Genomic DNA, 22,029 nt, shown 5'->3' on the forward strand with positions numbered 1-22,029 from the left:
TTCTTTTGCAAAGCGCAGAATATTACCGTTCTAGAGTTATTATAAAAACTAATAGGTAAACAGCAACGTTAAATATTGTCAAATGAAAATTTATTAGGTTTTTAAGTTGGTAAAGACGTTTGCATTGACTATAAATTCCATTCTGATGAGAATATTTCTCCATACTATGATAAAAAACTCTGTAAGGAGAAGTACTTTACCGTTTTAACTTCTGTAAACTCAGGTGTAGAATCATACCTCTTATGATGAGACAAAGAAGTTGTTCGGAAGCTGATAAAAACAAGTTTAGATGGACGCATTTTAACGTGGAAATATGTCATGTCTTATTATTTACATAAAATTATCTGTATTGGAATGCTAATGCTGCGAAGCATGCTGCGCCCGATTCACACAAGAACCATTTCGAGAAGAATCATCTACACAAGGTCTGCATGCATTTTGATTTTACTTTAAAGTCTTCCGATATTTTGCTTTTTCTGTGTCTAGGTAAGATGGAGACAGGCAGAAGCTGTTTACTTCTCGTACATTCACATCTCTTATTATGATAAGATGAAGTTGCTCAGGATCTGATAAAACAAGTTTATATGAACGTCATTTAATGATGAAATACAGCACGTCTCATTATTTAAATAAGGAAACAATCAATGATGGAATACTGATGCTGCATCAGATCCGTAGCGTCATCATTTTTAGGAAAAATTGCCATTTAAGCTGCTATTTAATAAATTTTCACTACCCAATTCAAAATCAATTTCCCCGTGTGTGTTCTTGTGGGATTAATTTGTACTGCCATCTTTGCACGTGATGCATTTACCAAAATCCAGAATTTGAGCAAGATCAAATGATCTTGCACTGATTCTTTGTTGAATGTTGTTATCATTGATTATAACTTAACAGACTGTAACTGTGGTTTGATATTGGTCAATTATGTATATATTACCATAAATATCCGAAATCTGGTTAATGTCGACATTCACCGGTAAATGACCGAAATTTTTTTTTCTCTGCTTGTATTCGATTTGTTTTGTGAGTCAGTTTTTTCACGTCTTAAACAGACTATGGTGGCAAAAGTTATGTTAGTTTAAAGAGCATCGCGTCAAATACGCTACTTTACATAAGTGGCAATGTGATTCCACTATTAAACTTGTAGACCTGCTTTTGGACATCAGTAGATACTAAAACAGTTCATAATTTTATTTTTTTATTCTTACTAATATGGTTTATGTCTTGCATTTTTTAGCACATTTACATCCACTTTACCACTGCTTTGTCCGACTAGCTCTTCTTTCGTTCCCTCTTTCCAAACGTTGATAATGCCATCTTCACCTCCCGTTATAATACAGCGACTCTAAAGATAAAAGGAATAAGTGTTGTTATTAAGCAAGAGAAGGATCAAGAGATAAATTTAGCAAAATGTAGCCCTCTTGCCTATTCCCCACCATCAGTTTAAAACCTTGGCTGACTACACCCTCACAATGAGGATTAAGCTCGGAATATACACTCGGATTATCAGGGTCCTGGAGTTCAAGGACCCCATAAATTGTAGAAACCTGTTTAAGTTCAGCAAGCCTTAAATAAAAAGAGAAAATGGTTAGATAATCTTGACTGAATAGCCAACAACGCACATATTCTTGCCGACTGCTGTCTCTTCTTAAACACCCTGATTGCCACCAAAGCCACCTAACAAGGCACAAGAATGACAGCCGACAGCACTATTCAGTAATGGTCCAAAAAGGCTTAGCAAAATCAAAATGCAAAGTACAGAAAGCAAAACTTAATGCAATATTGGGCAGAATAAACATTAGCCAAAGAGCCTGAGTGAGGAGAGGAATTAATATACAAAGGAAAGGGCAGAAAATAGAATTATGTAATATTAGGCGGAATACACATCAGTTGTAGAACCTGAGAAAGGAGAAGGATTAATATACAAACTTAAGGGCAGAAAGTAAAATTAATTCAATATCAGGCAGAATAAACATCAGTTGAAGAGCCTGAGTAAGGAGAATGATTAATATACAAATTTAAGGGCAAAAAGTAAAATTAATTCAATATCAGGCAGAATAAACATCAGTTGAAGAGCCTGAGTAAGGAGAATGATTAATATACAAATTTAAGGGCAGAAAGTAAAATTAATTCAATATCAGGCAGAATAAACATCAGTTGAAGAGCCTGAGTGAGGAGAGGAATTAATATATAAATTTACGGGCAGAAAGTAAAATTAATTCAATATCAGGCAGAATAAACATCAGTTGAAGAGCCTGAGTAAGGAGAATGATTAATATACAAATTTAAGGGCAGAGAGTAAAATTAATTCAATATCAGGCAGAATAAACATCAGTTGAAGACCCTGAGTAAGGAGAATGATTAATATACAAATTTAAGGGCAAAAAGTAAAATTAATTCAATATCAGGCAGAATAAACATCAGTTGAAGAGCCTGAGTGAGAAAAGGAATTAATATACAAACTTATGGGCAGAAAGTAAAATTAATTCAATATCAGGCAGAATAAGCATCAGTTGAAGAGCTTGAGTAAGGAGAATAATTAATATACAAATTTAAGGGCAAAAAGTAAAATTATGGATCGGTATGGATTTTCCCGTGAGTAGGAAAGGTTGGCGAAAAGTAATCAATTCTGAAAAGTTAAATGATGATACTATGACTAGTAACTGCCTTCCACCTAAAGCTTGGTATACACATTATTCTTCTACTTTTCGGTGATTAACTATTACCATAAATTCTGTATATACTCGCCATCTTAACCCCCTCTGCAGTAAAATCCTAGTGCAACGCCATATAGCGCTCACATCTTTTTCTCCCGTAATTGATGCTGTGAAAAGTTTAAAATCCGATTCAACAGATTGGGATGGTACTTCTAAGATCCATGTGCCAATTGATTGAACCCCCATTATATCTCAACTTCAGCTTCTTTTTCAAATGTGTCTATGTGCTTCCAGTGTACCAGGGAGTTTTCTTTGTGGCATTGTTTTGACAATTTCAAAAAGTGAAAGTCAACAATTGACGGTTTCACAGATCGACCTATTACTGTTTCTTGTACTATTAGCAAGGTTATTGAGTACATCCATCTGCCTTTTCTGACTAAGAATATTAATGAGGGTCAAAACCAATTTGGTTTTTGGCATGGGGTGGGTTGTCAGCATGCCCATAAAATTATGTTTTCTTTACTGGTTGATAATTCTTCCAAGGAAAATGGCCTTTATATGTGTGCTTTGGATCTTCCGAATGCGTTTGATAGTGTTGTCCATAGTCACATAATGATTCTTAGGTTTCGGTGTTCAAATTCTTTTCTTCAATTAAACTGCACCAGACACTATTATAAGGATACGATGAGGAGTTAGGCAGGGTGGTGTTCTGTCCCCTACACTTTTTAAGATTTGTATTTATAGTGTGCTGACTAAGATTTCAGGTACATACCTTTCTGGTCTTGCGGATGTTTCTTATCTTGCGTATGCTGACGACATGCTTCTGATTAGCCTTTCCAAAAATGGTCTTTCCCAAATGGTCTCTACAGTTTCTGATGATTGTTCTGATATTTGCCTTTCACTTAATATAGATAAGTGTGAGTTCATTTCCTGCAACTGAGCTAATGCTACTCCCCTTCACTGTAATAACTTCACTATTACTCTTGTTGATGGTATCCGTTGGCTTGGTATCTCTATTGCTAACAATCTTTCTCGCTTGCGTCAGCGTACTCCTTATGATGTAAGCAAAAAGATCCAGAATGGCTATTCAAAGATTGTTGCAAACAGTGGGAAGTATAATGAACGTGCGTTGGCCAAACTTTATTTTACTTTCTGTGATCATTTCGTCCTTTTTGCTTTAGGTCTTTTCCCCCTTCTTAAGAAAAGTAATTCAAAAACAATCTGGTTAAATTATTTCAAATTTCGCAAGTTTCTTCTGTATTTTCCACCTTGGACAATAAAACAGATTTTTGTTAGCAAGATTTTCAGTTCCTGATATAACATTACAGTTGGAAATTCTACAAAGAAAACTCTCGAGTACAGCTTATGAGCGCCTAACCCCTCACCACCGTCTTATCCGTTTTTTTTTCGTTGATTTTGTGTATTTTTGTTTTTCTCTTTGTGTTTTTTTATTTGTTCTTATTCCACCATATTTACCTTATGTATAGTATGGGTGATATATAAATTACTACTAGTATTATTATTACAAATACTCTTGGCAGCCTTATTTCTAATAAATTTTTTTATCAATAATCCCCTTTCAATTCCATCAAAAACCCCTCTAAGGTCTAAAAACGCTACAAAAAGCTCATCTCTCTTTTTCCTAGTATATTTTCTAATTAAACTATGTAAAATAAATACTTGGTCTATTGTACTATAATTTTTTCTAAATTCTGCTTGAAACTCCACCAGTCTTTTCCCTCTTTCCAACCATTTGTCTATCCTTCTACACAAAATCTTAGAGAATAGCTTACTTGTTCCCTAATGTCATAAGCCTATAATTCTAATGTTCTTCTGTGTTTCCGTTTTTTAAGAGGGGTACCACTATTGACGTAACCCATTGTTTCGTCCATAGGGAAACCTCTATCAACTTTGGAAAGATAGTCGCTATCATCAGTGTTGCCCAAACCCGTGTCAACTTCCAAATTATTGCCGGTATTCCATCTGTTCCAGGTAATGATCAACCTCTCATAATTTATTAGAGATTTCCATACTTCATTTTGGGTTACAGGCTGAAAAAGCTCTTGATTTTAAAAAATTCTGTAAAACGTCTACCTGATCGTTGGTTTTCTCTGCTATGTTCCTAAGATTTACATTTTCATCTAATCCACTGTTCCCTCGCATCTCCGTTTCCTCTAAATAATCTGGTCAACTTTTAGCTAGTGGAATCCTCCTTTCTTTATTCCTACACCCTAACGAACTTTTCACTAACTTCGAAAATTATCTACTATAAAAAGATAGAAGATATGGCATTAGACTTTACAGTCACTACCGACGGTTCTGATCTCCGTTTCTTGGCCCTTCAGTCAGGAAGTGCAATGGGGGGTTGGGAGCCGACCACCCTGTGCTTTCGCACACCCTTCCTGTTTACCTTCCCCAGATTTCTCCAGGTACCCATTTAGAGCTGGGCTCACTCTGGCTAAGCTTAAAGAGTCACGCCACTGACCCCCGTCCCAAACTAAACAATTGGGTACACTGGTATTCGAACCCACGTCCTCTCAGACAAAGGATCCTGAATCCAGCGCACCAATCCACTCAGCCAGAACTTCCAAAATTCTCTACTATCGTTACCTCTAAATGCTTCTCTAATTTCTTTTACCTCCCTGATATTCAAATGACCTCTTTTTCCCCTTTATAAACCTTATCTACTCTCTCCTCTCCATCTCATATTCCTCATTATACTTCCCAATCTCTCCCTACCCTCTATGCTGCTTTAATAACATAATTAAACTATTCAATATATTTCTCCTAGTTCGACACTCGCTGTGAAAAAACTCTCCTCAGACCTCCCTCCCCCATTTGCAACCCTCTCCCATACTGAATACACTAATTGGCTCCATATGTCTAAAGAACCTTCAACTTCCCAATCTTTTGTCAATCCCGGGCTTCTCTTCAAACTTTCTTGTTCAATTTCTTCCATTATTTTCCTTGAAATGACTTTTCCACCTTAGGAGACACATACAGCGGATTTTTCATATCTAGAGACTCTTTTTCTTTCCTATTTTCTACTCCCTTACTCTTATCCTATTTCCCTTTTCTTTTGGTCTCCACCTTTTTTCTCTAAATTTAATTCTATATTGGCTCTGAGTGGCACATGATCAGACTCCACCAGCGCCAGAACTTCAAAATGAACACATGAAGGCCACAGAGACAAATCCACCATAATAGAATCAATCACATTAGGAGACCTCCCACTATAACAAGTAAATTCTCCATTACTCTAATCCATTCCTATTCTCCCATTCAAAATTATCAACTTATCATTGTTACAAAATTCCACAAACGTCCCTCCCCAATTATTATTTTTGCGAAGGTGATCTCTATTCACCCTCTGCGGAACAACCACATAATACCATCCCAATTTCTTCCCACTGGTACATCCGTGCTGTCATGAACAGAACGGAGCATCTCTTGTGTCGATCCAACACAAGCGTTGAAATCACCTTGAAAGCAAAACTATCGGCAGGATACAGTTTTGAAAAGACACATTTTTCCCTTTCAAAAATTGTACAAATATCCTCTTCCGAAAAAGAACTGGACTCAGGGGGAATAAATACAGCACAGAATATAATATTTACTTTTGCAGAACAAACACTAATCCACACTAGATTACACTTTCTAGATTACATGACGCACTTTTCAGGTTTAAAACTTTATTCTCCGCCAAAAAAATTTTTTGACAATATAAGAGCTTCACCTCCACGTGTTCTTCCATTTCTTGATTTTTTTTTCCTGTGGACACCAAAAATATTCTTCTATAAATATAGGACTTTTCAACCAAGTCTCAACTACTGATATCAAGTCCCCCTTGCAACTATTTAATCTCAATAGGCCATGGATTTCGTTTACGCAAACCCTTGAATGTTCCAATGCACAATATTCATAACTTTTTTTCACCATGGCCCGCAAAGTCCTAATTCCAGTTTCCTTTTCCACTATTTTCTCTCCGATTAAACCCCAGATTTCTTGACGTTAAATCTTGCCTTTCATTACTGGGTAAGTTTATACAGTCAGGGAAAAAGGGTCTAGTGTCCCTTCCACTATATGTCGGATCATTAGGGCAAATAACTTCCCCAGTCGACCTAATAAGAGGACTGACTGAGAGCAGCCGGCCCTTTTTATCGGCTGCTCCGGAGTTCTTAAGCCCTGCGGCGGATGGGGTCGACTCATTTCTACAGTCGAAAATGCTATGCGCACTACTAAACGACATCTTCGAATAAGCGCTCTCCAGAGACACTTGGGAAGCACATCTCTCTCTAACTACATTATTTGTCATTTCACTTTCTAAATTACCTCCTTGCTGTTTCCCATTACTTTATTCCCCCCACATTCTCAGGGCTCTTTAATTCTTCAGTTATGCCTATTTCAAAGTTATAACGATAACATTTATTTCTAGTAATCAATTTCAAACCACGTTGCTTTACGTCTAATTGACCATTGTTTTTCATTTTATCCATCTCGATTTTTAGTTGGCTTCGAGCCAAAATTTCTCGTTCTTTGTACTGCGAACTAACTGATAATTTGTACTGACGTGGATAAACATTTGATTTCAATACGAAGTCTATGGCAGATACAGTACCAAATTTTATTAAGACAGGGGGAATACCGCGGGTTATTTTAAGCGAAACACATCCCTAAAATCACTAGGGCGCATTTGTGTATTTGAATAATGGTGTTGAAAGCAGAAATCAAATCATCAAAAAGTGAATGACCTCTTCTAATTGGATCAAAGTTATATAAAATAAAGTTACAGCACTTACTATCAGCTTCAAGCCGCTATAGCTTTGATTTTGTTAGCTCGAGTTCTCTATTTAGGCCAGCTACTTCAGACTGAGTTATAGTGCTTTGCTACTTGAATCCATTCACTGATATGCCCATTCGCTGATATGATATTCCCAGATCCGCACTGATCGATAATACCTGTTGAGCATTGGGTCAATTTTTTATATTTAAGCTCATTTTTTTAATCTTTGCTTGTATATTTGACAAGGTCTGGGCTTGATTCTCTGTCATTATTCCTTTCCTACTAAAAAATTATTTTAACAAAGAAAGATACATAGCTTTCTATGGGCATCCCCACCTACTTTCTTCCACCGTAATTCGACTCATACCCATCTGCTATCTTATCCAATTTTTAGCTAGTAAAGTCCGTATTATACAAGCTGTTAAATATCAGTATCAACTCATTCACTACTATCTGCCAAACATACCTTATTCCACATATGATTGAATCAGATAATGCACAAAGTCAATATAACCAAAAACTGGTTTTTCAACATGTAATTCTCTCAGGATTCAAGATTTGTTCGCTAAATGAATGCCTAGTTTGAACTGATAACTATATTCAGATTAGAAGGTTATTTGAAACTTAATAGAGTTAAATTAGAGTTACAGTTCAAAAACAAGGTTGCTCACTAAGCTAAAGACTTTGCACAGGGCAGCACATATGACATTTTTATGGAGCTTTCGTGCAGGTTATTTGAAACTTATTACAGTTAAATTAAGGTTACAGTTCAGAAACAAGGTTGCTCAATAAACTACTGACTTTGAACAGTGTAGCCAATAGGACATTTTTTATGGAGCTTTCACGCAATCAAGCTCAAACTGACATATGGGTCGTCCAAAAAAGTAACTGACTGATTTTATGGTATAATTCAAATCCATTTTACAAAAAAGTTATTAAGGTGAACAATTTAATCAAAATTCAAAAAAAGAACAAAAAAAAAACATATTTATAAGAATGAAGTTAAAATACCAATATTAGTGCCTTAGATTGATTGTTTAATCTATTAAATAATATTAATTAATTAAAATCACTACCAAGATTCAAAAATCAAGATAATTACCTTAGGGTTAGCACAAACGGCTCTAACAATTTGATTTTTAAGCATATCCTGGTCTATAAGCGAAGAATAGCCTTTCAATTTCTTCTTATGTAATTGCAGCACTCGAAGACAGCCACTAGAAGAGACAAATTTTTTAAAAGCAAAAAGAAAGTTTAAGTTACGCCAGGGAAAAATTAGACACTCTGGAACATGAAATTCTAAAATTTCGGATGATAAAAGGAAAAAGTATTTTTCTACGCAATATAAAATGTTAGTAAATAGCATGAAACCACTACCACCCACACTTGGTCGTTTTTGGTTTCTTTATTCTCAATATTTATCCAAAATTGCCATTTCTAAGTAGGTTGCTCGCTAAATAGTCTAGATGATATTTAGGACGGTTTCTAGTCTTTTTTTATTATCTGCAGTATATCATAAAGCGCTTTCCATGGATAATGCATTCCTAAATAAATAGACTAGTTGGGCAAAAACTTCGTGCTTGTGATCCTTTCTGACAGAATTTAAAGCGTAGATGGAATGTCTTTTTGATGGGATATGCATTTGAGCATTCTTACATTTGAATCATAATTTTTATAAGATCATCTTACTGTGTATTGGGTAACACGTCTTTTTGACGCGCAGTATGGCAGCCAATAACAATAAAGATCCACCAGAACCACTAGTGGCACAAAGGACATCCAATTGACGTTTCAGTTGCTGCTTTTTTTAAGGACAGGTAGCGAGCCTATTGCCCAGCCTTGCGGTAGGCAGAATCAAACCTCAGGCCCTATGTTTCCGAGCAAAACATCAACCTAGTGTGCTAACACACAGTGGAGGCAGAGAAAGTCTGGGGTAAATCCTGAACACGACCTCCTACTTTTCACCGACCACTGCCAAGTGGCAGGAGAAGGTAAAAAAAGAACGAGGAGGAATAAAATTATATTGTGCCTATATATATAAATATATATATATATATATATATATATATATATATATATATATATATATATATATATATATATATATATATATATATATATATATAAGTTTACGTAATTTTTCAAGTAAAAGTTACGTAATTTTCGCTAGTCATGAATAACAAGAGCTAGGGGCACATATGGCACTTGTGACGAGGTCGGCAGAGCCAAGAGCTCATATGGAAGGATTTCTAGCAAAATTCTAAGAATCAATAGGTTTGATTTAAAAGGAAAATCAGAGGCTTAATGTCGGTCGGGATTTAATAAGAGCTCTGAGTCACGAGGTCCTTCTAAACATCAAAATTCATTAAGATCCGATCACCCACTCGGAAGTTAAAAATACCTCAATTTTTATAATTTTTCCTCTCCCTTCAGCCCCCCCCCCAGATGGTCGAATCGGGGGAAACGACTTTATCAAGTCAATTTGTGCAGCTCCCTGACGCGCCTACCAAGTTTCGTCGTCCTAGCACGTCCAGAAGCACCAAACTCGCCAAAGCACTGAACCCCACCACCTAACTCCACCAAAGAGAGCGGATCCAGTCCGGTTACGTCAATCACGTATATACGACATTTATAAGCGTTTTCCAAGATTTCCGGTTTTCCCCTCCAACTCCCCCCCCCAATGTAACCAGATCTGGTCGGAATTTGAAATATGAGCTCTGAGAAATGAGTTCCATCTAAATATCATATTTCATTAAGATTCGGTCACCCGTTCTTAAGTTAAAAATACCTCAATTTTCTGATTTTTCCAAATTAACAATCCCCAGCTCCCTCAAAGAGAACGGATACGTACCAATTAAATCCATCTCGTATCTATAACTTGTGCTTATTCTTCCCATAAAGTTTCATCCCGATCTCTCCACTCCAAGGGTTTTCCAAGATTTCTGTTTTTCCCCTCGAACCCCCTATGTCCCCGGATCCGATTCGAATTGACAATGGAGCATCTGCGACATAAGATTCTTCTATATATCAAGTTTCATAAAGATCCGATAACCAATTCGTAAGATACCTCGATTTTTACTTTTCCAAGAATTCCGGCTTCCCCCTCCCACTCCCTTCAATGTCGATTTAATGATTTAAAATGCGAGTTCTAAGCACAAGATCATTCTCGATATCAAATTTCATTAAGATCTGATAACCCGTTCTTAAGTTACAAATACCTAATTTCTTCTAATTTTTCCGAATTACTCCCTCCCCCAACTCCACCAAAGAGAGCGGATCCGGTCCGGTTATGTCAGTCACCTATCTTGGACTTGTGCTTATTCTTTCCACCAAGTTTCATCCTGATCTCTCCGCTTTAAGCGTTTTCCAAGATTCCCAGTCCCCCCCCCCAAATAACACTGGATCCGGTCGGGATTTAAAACAAGAGATCTGAGTTTCGAGGTCCTTCTAAATATGAAATTTCATTAAGATACGATCACTCTTTTGTATGTCAGAAATACCTCATTTTTTTTTATTTTTTAGAATCTACACTCCCTCCCAACTCCCCCAAAGAGAGCAGATCCGTTCCGGTTATGTCAATCCCGTATCTGGGACTTGTGCTTATTCTTTCCACCAAGTTTCATCCTGATCTCTCCGCTTTAAGCGTTTTCCACGATTTCCAGCCCCCCCCCCCCAAATGACACTGGATCCGGTCGGGATTTAAAACAAGAGATCTGAGTTTCGAGGTCCTTCTAAACATGAAATATCATTAAGATACGATCACTCTTTTGTAAGTCAAAAATACCTCATTTTTTATTTTTTAGAATCTACACTCCCTCCCAACTCCCCCAAAGAGAGCAGATCCGTTCCGGTTATGTCAATCCTGTATCTGGGACTTGTGCTTATTTTCACCACCAAGTTTCATCCCGATCACTCCACTCTAAGCGTTTTCCAAGATTTTTGGTTCCACCCTCCCCCAGCTTCCCCTTCACCGGATCCGGTCGGGATTTAAAATAAGAGCTCTAAGACACGATATCCTTCCAAATATCAAATTTCATTAAGATCCGATGACTCCTTCATAAGTTAAGAATACCTCATTTTTTTAATTTTTAAGAATTAACACTCCTTCCCCAACTCCCCCAAAGAGAGCAGATCCGTCCCGGTTATTTCAATCACGTATCTAAGACTTATGATTATTTTCACCACCAGGTTTCATCCCGATCCCTCCACCCTAAGCGTTTTCCAAGATTTTATGCCCCCCGAACTCCCTCCAATGTCACCGGATCCGGTCAGAATTTAAAGTAAAAGCTCTGAGGCACGATCCCGGATCCAGTCGGGATTCAAAATACGAGCTCTGAGACACAATATTCTTCCAAACCTCAAATCTCATTAAGATCCGATCACTCCTTCGCAAATTACAAATACCTCATTTTTTCTAATTTTCATAATTAACCCCCCTAACTCCCCCAAACAGAGCAGATCTGTTCCAGTTATGTCAATCACGTATCTAGGACTTCCGCTTATTTTTCCCACCAAGTTTCATCCCGATCCCCCGATTCTAAGCGTTTTCCAAGATTTTAGCCCCCCTTCAACTCCCCTCAATGTCGCCGGATCTGGTCGGGATTTAAAATAAGAGCTCTGAGACACGATATCCTTCCAAACATCAAGTTTCATTAAGATCCCATAACCCGTTCGTAAGTTAAAAATACTTCATTTTTTCTATTTTGTCCGAATTAACCGACCCCCCCCCCCCCAGATGGTCAAATCGCAAAAACGAAAAAGCGAAAACTATTTCCAATTTAATCTGGTCCGGTCCCTGATACGCCTGCCAAATTTCATTGTCCTAGCTTACCTGGAAGTGCCTAAAGTAGCAAAACCAGGACAGACAGACCGACAGAATTTGCGATCGCTATATGTCACTTGGTTAATACCAAGTGCCATAAAAATGAAACGACTCGAAATGTCAGGATCTGGATCGTAGTTGGATTCGGAAATGTCAGATAAAGAATTTTTAAAGGGTATTATAAAAAAGGGGGAAAATATATAAATGAATGATAAAGAGGCTAATGCTGGCGCATTAGAAACAGGAGCAGTAGATAAAACAAACAGTAAAGAAATTCATGGCTGCTTTTCATTTTGATGCACAGTCGATTATCCTTTGGAAACAAATTCCACATTTATGTGGTGTTTGGTACTGTACTGGATCATGGGAATTTTTTTCAGGGCGCATTTTTCAATGGTCTTTGTCAAAATAGTATTTTGAAAAATCGCTCAGAATTTATAAAGAAAAGTCTTGTTTGTCATTTTGTATTAGTCATTACAATTAAAAAATAATCTTGCGAATAAACAAAATCTATAAATCAATCAAACCCTTTCACACCCAAACCTAACAAAAAGTTAAGAAGTCGACTAAATCATGTTAACTTCTGAAAAAAAACCAATAGTCTGATTCAAATTTCGATTTCTTAATAATTAATTATTTATTATCAATATTAACGATATTATTTTATATTTTATCTCTTTAAAGAAGCAGTAATTGCATATTTATTAATGGATTTACACATTCTTTCTTGAAAACGGCTCCATATTTTTTTTTTGCCAAAATTGGCATTCTTGGATTTTCTAGCCTGAAAAACGATGTAGATAGGTCAGAAGTTTGACAAATTCATTAAGAGCCTAAATTTTGGGAAATTAATTTTTCTTGTGGTTCATCTTTTACTATTAGAGCTAAGAAAACGCCATGAGGTTTCTTCCTGTGTTTATATATCTAAAGACAAGGTCTTAAGAGTAAATTTGCGTTCAAAATTATGTGTAAAAGAGGAAAAATGAAAATTTTCATTCATGTAAAAGTTTACTGTAAACGGCTTATAGAGCAGAAACCGGAAACAGCAAAAGTATTTCTATATTTTTTAACAAGAGATTACAACTATTCGAAAATCAAAATAAAACAAAAGTTTGAAGCTTAGTAGACAATCGGTCTTTTCAGAATTCAAATTTGTTTCAACTATTTTATCTCTTTAAACGGGTCAGATATGTTTTTGAAAAATATACCTATGAAAAACATAAGTATGAAAAATAAACCAAGAGGAAGGCCCCCCAAAAAACACAACATTGTTATAAATGATAGTTCCTTGGATAAAAAAAAGTTTTTGTACAACCACCTGAACAATCAACAATCTGGACCATCATGTGAGACTAGACCAATACGGGTAGCAAAAGCAAAGGGCGTTGACATATTATTTGAAATACTGAAAATACAAAATGAAGAAGAAAGAAAAATGCGGCTAAAGGACTTGCAAAAACGAGGATCAAAATGAATTAAAAACGAAACTGAAGAAGAAAGAATTATGCAGCTATAAGGAATGCAACAATGAGAATCAGAACGTGTCCAAACGAAAGTGAAGAACAAAGACGCTTGCGGTTTTAAGACATGTGACACCGAGAATCAGGACACGCCAAAAACAGAAGTGAAGAACAAAGACCCTTGCAGTTAGAAGACATGCGACACCGAGAATCAGAAACAGTAAAAAATGAGAGTTAAGAAGGAAAAAAATTAGGTTAGAAGAGCAGCGACGTCACAATCATTGACGCCAACAAGGTATGGCACAAAATCCAGCACAAACTACAAAGATGTCGTAAACTATGTAAATGTTATATATAAGCTATTGACACCCTTCAATAATGCTTGTACTCACTGTAGAGCTCTCCATTTTCCTGATGAAAGAGTAGCAAACAATCATTTTGAGATTCTTGTTTGCAAGGTCGAGTTGCATTGCCACCACCACAATTTCCGAATGAATTGGTTTGCCTTTATTAGGACGTTACTTACTCACTAAACAGCGACAGCGAGAACTAAAAGCGACAGTAAGAATGAGAACGTGTCAATTTTTTTTTTTGACATGCAAACACGAAATACATATATCACGAGTTTGAGAAAATTCATTTGGAGCTTTAATTATGGAAAAAAAAATTTCATGTGCGACGTCATATTTTTGAGAACATTTTGAAAGAGTAGATTATATTATTTCCCTTTTAGGAGTGATCATATCGTTTTTATGTCCATGACGCATGCAACATTACAGAAAGAACATAGCTAAGTATAAAATACCAAGAGTAACGAATCTATTTACAGAAGACGTTTTACTCACTTTCATAATGCCTAGAGGACAAATAAATAACCTAGAATATCAAATGTGACAAGACCAATCCGAACAACTAAGGTAAAGGGTATTGAAAAAACGTCTGAAGTAATGATAAAACATTACAAAAAAAAACAATGAAATACACAGTTAGAATACTTGTATCAACGACAATTACAAAGAGTCAAAAACAAAAGTGACGAAAAAAGAAATATACGGTTAGAAGATAAGCAACAGGAAAAATTAACACGAGTCAAAATTAAAGTGAAGAGCAAAGAAATATGCGGTTACAGGACGTGCAACAAAGAGAAGAAGAGCAAATTAAAATGAAAATGAAGAGCAAAGAAATATGCTGTTGGGTATTATTTGGTGGCAAAAACGAACGGTAATTAACTTCACCATTGGTTAGTATTTTAGAAGCACAACGAAACCTCTAGTGACTGTTGGTACAGTGATCATATATGGTTCTAAAAAGTGGGCACTTCGGAAGAAAGAGGATTTGTTAGATCTTTTCCAGAGAAATTTTCAACGGATAGTTTTGGGTAGCCATTTGAAAGAATGTGTTTCAAGCAGTAAGCTGTACGAAAAATGTGGTTCTATCCCTCTTTCTATGGCTATAATGAAGGAAAGGTTTAAAAATGAAGGATATGTTTTGAAGCTGATGGATAACGGATTGTCAAAGATCATCCTTTTTGGCTATCTATCTAGAGCCAAACGAAAAGCAGATCATTCCCGGATGGGGTAGACAGAGGACATAAGAAAGGCTTCAAAGGAAATTGAAACGTCTTGGAAGGGGGTAAAGAGAGAACAGTTTGAGATGGAAGAACAGATGGCTTTATGTGGCAGTGAGTTGTTAGTTGCAGCAGTAGTAGTAGAATAAACAAAATTAAGGTTATATGAATAAATGATGATTTGCAAACTAAACTAGCTTAGACTAGCGCAGGTACGCTACATAAAAAAAAAAAAAAAAAATCAATATTACAAGAATAAAAACATAACACAAACTAGGTCAAGCATCAACTACTGAGTCTAAGCGTTATTGTTAAAATGTCTGGTAAAATAAAACACAAATTGCTGAACATATTTCTCAATAGTGGAAACTGGGTGTACCATTACATGCGGACAATTCTGTTTCAGTTAGCGTTTTTAATGTTTTTACACCTAGATTTATTTCCGTCCTTAGAAAGAATGGATTTTGAACATTAACTTCAAAAGAAAAGGATATACCAACCCGTGTTTTCTTTTCGATCCTCCAAGAATGAAAACATCATCACTGTCATCAAACTGAAAACTGTCGACAAGATAACATGCTTCTGGGGATGTTCTCTGAAATAAAAAAAGACTTTTTATAAGGAAAATGCTTTTTAAAGTTCCAGGAGCATCAAAATGAAAAGTATTTTCGGCCCTCACCGCACGTATTAGGTCTATCCATAACTGAGAATCATGGTTTTCAAACATTTTTCTTTTGGTTGTTTCAAAATTATGATGCTTCAGGGCAGTATCACATTATTATCAGTGTTGCCACGTAGAGCCGACAAAATATGAATGCATAATAATTTGTGAAATTTGACGACGCCTTTCTTCTGTAAGAATTCAACTCCTGAAGACAACTACACTTTAAAAACAAATCTAAACCTTCTTGAGCTATTTGATGCCGTACGATTTAGCCTATTTATTGCAGATTTTCCGCCCAGATTTATTTGTTTAAAACTGAAGGCATGAAACGCCCTCTTGATTTAGCCTTTTTTTGCTGATTTTCGACCTACGTTTATTTATTTTAAATTAGGATAAATTTACTACAGAAAGCCACACAACTGGATATGGAGGTCCTTTGTCATTGAAATTTTAGTTTCCGATTTTTCATAATTTTTTTTTACATATGTAGGGTCGCGAAAATTTCAACTTGACCAACCAAATAAATCATATTTAATCTTAGATATCCTTTACACCTTAATAATCTTTAAATTTTACGATAAAAGAAGCGTCATTAACAAAATTTTGATATATATTTGTTTATTTTAAATTATATCATGGTTGTAGCAGTAGCTGCAACCTAATAAGGACCTAATCATAGCCCATAGTAACCAAAAACTAAAAACCGCTTTTAGAAACAAACCGCCGAGTGAGAAAAAATTGCCGTTTGACAGTAATTCAGAAGTAGATATAACTACTGTTTGGTTCATCTTAAAGATAAAAGTTTTTTTGCAAAAAGAAATTTATGGTAATTTAAAAAATAGCCTGAAACCCCACAAAAATAGCCCCAGATCGAAATACAAAATGCAACATTGGAGGTAGCACTGATGTGTCTCATTTTTTTTCTCTTTATCCAAGGCTAGCAAGTTTGCCAGAACATCATAGAGATGTTCAATGGCTCATTAAAAAAAAATCCCATATTTATAAGCTTTTTATAAATTCCATCATTGGCAAGTGCCAAATGGCACTAAAATGGCCCTTTCAGTGCCACGCCTCATGTCCGCTATTAGTAGGGGCTATTGGGTTATCAGAACTTCTAAGAGAAATGTTCAATGGCTCACTTGAAAGCTATTGCTCATATATACGTGTTTCAATTCTACCATCCGTAAGTGCCATATATCACAAAAATATATCACAAAAGTGGCACTTTTCGCGCTACTTCTTAAATGGAAAAGCTTGGAAATATAAAACGGTACCATTGTAATCATTATGGTCCAAAATACTTTACAGGAGGTCTACAAGAAACCCTGCTGCATACTCCCTCTCCCTGCCCCCTTATTAATTTTAGCAAATCCTCTACTCACTAGCAGGCTACTGCAACATTAGCAGGATTAGCAGTTAACCAGAACATCAAAGAGAGACGTTCAATGGCTCATTCGAACTAATTTCAACAACTATACCTAACAATAACTACAACAACTAGGTATAGTTGTTGGTATACCTCTATACCAACAACTATACCTGATTTCAACAACTATACCTATGGGGACAAAATGGGTCCCCACAACCCCTGGGAAAAGATATGATTAGAAGAAGAAAGAAGTCATTTCGTTATGACTAAAAAAGGTAGCTAAACGTCTCAGATACAAGATACAATCCCAACATCTATCATTCTCATCACTGTAACCAGTATTTTCACAACATTAACAATACGCTAACGACATTTATTTAAGAGCAAACTTACAACTGATTTTCCTATCAGCTGGAAATGATGTATGCGTTCCTTTAGATCTATATCGATATAGGCCCAAAAAATTTAGTTCTATATCGTTTGTGTCACGTCTAAATGTCACGTTTGAACTTTTTTGGTCTGAAAAACTTTTCCGGTTTCTATCATGTTATTTTATTAAATAATTTATTTGTTATTTTAGGTATAAGCCTATTCTCTAGCTTCAAAAAAATATGCCCTAACTCTTGATTCTGATTGGTCAGTCGAATCTTGTTTGTAAAACTGAACAATGTTGAGCTCGAGAAACTAAGAACAGCGCACATAATTGGGGTAAATTTTAATTCAAGAGCCACTTAAGGTATTAAGTTGAAACTTTCAAGACATGCTGAGAGGGATGTTGAATTGAACAAAAGGCAATATATCAAAAAGCGATGTTAAGGTGAAATATTTAGAGAATGGTTAAGAGATATTAAACAAAATCAAAATACACTATGTGCATGCAGGTTGTCACAACGGATGCCAGCAATATCTCAAAAACTTAGAGCATTAATTTGAAATTATCAGGATATGTTGAACTAACACATGAGGAATTTTGATTTTAGTGACTAACACGACTATAATATGGCCCGAGCATCAATGTTACTAAAATCCACCCCAGTCCAAGGACTGTGGGGGACTAATAACCAAGAAAATGTAAAAATATACAAATGTAAATATGATTATGGTTACAAAACAATATTTGGTTCCTTTTGAGGAGGCAACTTTAATATCTATTATAAATGACCAAACTCACAACTGAAAATCAAAAGACCTGATCAAGATTTTCGTCTAGTTTAATTTAAGACAACGTGTCCACATATCTAATGAAAATCGAAGTTGCAGAAAGGCGAAGTCTATTGCGAGGCAAGAGGGCTTGTCCAATCCAACTGGTGAATTCTCTTTCATTTATTTTTGCTATTTTTTTTCTATTCAGTATCTTTCCTCCTCTTTTTAGGTTCACTTCAAAAAGTTGAATTTTTTTTTATGAGCACTGATAACGACTAGGAGGAGGTCCTTGTAGAAATATTTGCTTGTTTTTCGCCTTCATATTTTGCCGCTAGCTGACACAATTCTCGTTTTCTCACCTATTTGATTTATTTTTCATTTATTATATCCTGTCCTTTCTTGGTTTCATACATCAATGGCTCTGGAGTGTCTTCATCCTTGAGGTATACAGAAAAAAAAGTGAACAAGAGAATGGTTCAGAAGAACAGTTGAACAAGCTCTGTTGAGAATGAAAAAATGATAATAGGCAGATTTGATAAGCTTCAAGGCAAAAGAAAATTACATGGAAAAGGAAGCAAAGAGAAAGGATTCAAGAAAGTAAGGATATAAAAATATGAATAGCAATAGGGATAGAGAGAGTTAGAGGTTAGAGAGATGATGATGTTACCATAAGCGCTTTTGACAATGTTTCCCTTTCAAATTTGAATGAAGGCATACTCTATTCAATGTCCCATAGCTGATATTCTTCAGACTGACAGACTACACCCAAATGGTTATAGATGGCATTGCTTCTTTTCAGCCATTTCAAAGTGTCCTGCAAAACAATGAAATAAAAATAATTTAAAAGCAACTATTAAATTCACTTCAAGTTACTACCTAGCAAATTGTCAATAGCTGCCACCCATTGATAGGGAAGCAGGATATTAACTGGCGTTCAGCCTTTATCTTTATATTAGGTAAACTTCGAAAAAAAATATACAGACCTACTATAGGAGTGAAAACAGTTACTTTTAAATCTTAAAAAAAAAGTTGAAACCGATGCGAGTTGTAATTATCACATTTTTTATCACATAAGCCAATAATTATCACATAGCCAAGTTTATAGACTAATAACCCTTATTTTTATCAATCACCTTTAACGCTGGATCTTTCCACCTCCAGTTTTATTTGAAACTTGAAAGCCGTACTGATATTTTGGGCTAGTTTCTTTAAGGTAGCCTAGCAAAAAATGAATTTAGTTGAAGAAATTAAGAAAAAAGGTATAAACCAAATAAAATTTAGCTAATTTTAAATAGTTTGTTAAATTTGTCCTTTTCAGAAATTGACGAGCTTCGTAAATGATTTTCGCCATATCTGTGAGCAGGCCTCAATTTGAGGGAGGGCATTAGCCCCTTTTCCTAGATTTTGCATATAAAATACTCCAGCTAGGCAGCCTCACTAAGACAGAAGGGCGGCAACAGCCATGTCAACCTAACCCTGGCGGACACCTAACAAGAAGAAAGGGTACCCTCAGACTGGGAACCTGTCGGTTTAATATATTCCTGCGGATCAAAGCAAAGCAAAAAAAAAAAACTGATAAAAAAAAAACACTTCTGGTTTCTACTTTCCCAGCAAGTGATAAATGGGAGATTTCAGCGAGTCCAACAAAATTCAACAAGTCGACCACTTCAAACGTCGACACTTCAACGTAAAACGTCAAAAATACCACACTGTGGGGGCTAAAATGCCCGTCCAAGCCAAGACCTGATAAAAAAAATAGAATGGAGAACAAATACAAACTTGGCTTAACGCCGTTAATTCTGAAATCGAGCCAATCAGTAATTTACAAGGACAAGGTCACAGAGAGGACACTTCATGGCTTGAAATCGCCACCCCATTAACCCGACCCCAACCTGCGGAACACAGAAACCTGTTCTATCAGAGGGGTGAATGGTATGTAATGAGAAGTTTTTAAACAGGTACAAAACTGGTTTATTGGCTGTGTCCTCCTGAAACCCAGGCTCTTTACACTAAAGCTCTATAGTGTAAGAATGTCTTTGAGCTCGTTCTGATAGAATTGAGACAAAAAGTCAAACAGATGACAAAAAGTCCACATAGCCTCCACTATGACCGTGAATTATGTATATTAGACACTACTCGCAAATTGGCTTAGTAGAAAAGCTTTTAAGCATCGTTTGCTATGCTTAGATTCCCAGAATATCCCAAGTGTATGATTTGGAAATGACAAGGATACCTAAGTAAAACAAAAGACACTATGTACATCCAAAACAAAGAAACAAATCTGAAAACGAAAAGCGGGCCAGTATGAAGGAAAAGAAAAGAAGAACAATCAAACGAACATTTCACCCGTATACAACGAGGCGTCTTCAGCATAGAGAGGCAAAAAAGCAAGAAAAAAGAAAAAAATAGAACCTAAAACTGAAATAATATGGATAAAACACATATAAAACCAAAAGAGCCTAACTATAATATCAATACTGACACATAAAATTAGCCAGCTACTTCTATGAATGCACAAAAGCGACTGGCAAAAACAAAACAATAAATTTAAAACTTAAAATGGACTTGATCATTCTCCTGAGAAATAATCTTTGCGTTAGCATGTAATGCTGTTAATCTTGAAAAGAAGTTATGACTAAGAATACAAGAAAAAAAGAAAAGAAAGGAGTCCAAAGGACATTAGAATAAAAGTATTTTGCCAAATCATTCCGATCTTAGTTCTATTCATACTGAAAACCTGGATAATCTAAGTTTTTCTTCGTATTTTCATCAGCATCACCATGCTAACGTAAGAAAATAAATCAGCCAAAAAATGCAAATGGCTAAATTTGAGGACACTTTTTGTCTATAACAATTTATTATTTCCCAAAGACAACTAGACAGGTGCTCCCAAAGACAGCTGTTTGGAATGTATACTTCTAGCTAATTTTTTGCTGATTTTTTCACCCAGCTTTTTTTGTATTTGGCATCACTGCAACCAAAAACTGCACAATTGATAATTTTCTTACAGTAACTTGTTTTCAATAACTCGGTGTCTTGTTTGTACGCACGTATGTATTTTTTTTTCACTTCAATTTTTGACCAGTCATTGAACTCTTCTGAATATTCAATTACTTCTAAATTTTATTTGTAGCCTATATATCTTACCGTGAATGTCCAGAATTGGTGAATGTCGACATTCACCTTTGAATGTCCGAAATACCTCTTTTTCTCCTTGGAATTAGTCAGCGTTGCCCGACAACATTTTCAGTTTTCTACAAGGTTTGATGGTGACATATTAGATTAAGTTTTTAACCCATTTCTGAGATTTATGACCTAATTTAAAATACCCAAACTAACCTAACTTTACCGTTTATCATCAAAGCTTGCATAAAACTGAAAAGGCTGATACGCACCATAGTCTGCTTAAGACTGAAAAAACTGACTTACTATGCTAATTGAATCAAAGCAGAGAAAATGGAATTTCGGACATTAACCAGATTTCGGACATTCACAGTAACATATTCAGTTTCGATGACAGCACAATAATACATTAAAAATATCCCGTCTTGGATGCTCAAT

At 35.7% G+C, this 22,029-nt stretch overlaps 1 protein-coding gene across 3 annotated transcripts in view; it reads right to left on the bottom strand.

The window, feature by feature from the left end:
• Positions 1–1,173: 1,173 nt before the first annotated feature.
• The window catches only part of LOC136028271 (WD repeat-containing protein 89-like), a gene marked incomplete at its 5' end in the record, with an annotated part of 44,593 nt that continues 23,737 nt past the window's right edge, over positions 1,174–22,029 (bottom strand). For all 3 annotated transcript variants that reach the window (XM_065706009.1, XM_065706010.1, XM_065706007.1), the window contains 4 exon segments: positions 1,174–1,348; positions 8,546–8,660; positions 15,793–15,887; positions 19,136–19,282. In XM_065706009.1, coding sequence (XP_065562081.1) covers positions 19,187–19,282 — 96 coding nt within the window.

Source organism: Artemia franciscana, chromosome 6 (assembly GCF_032884065.1).
Source record: "Artemia franciscana chromosome 6, ASM3288406v1, whole genome shotgun sequence".
Classification (NCBI taxonomy): Eukaryota; Metazoa; Arthropoda; class Branchiopoda; order Anostraca; family Artemiidae; genus Artemia; species Artemia franciscana.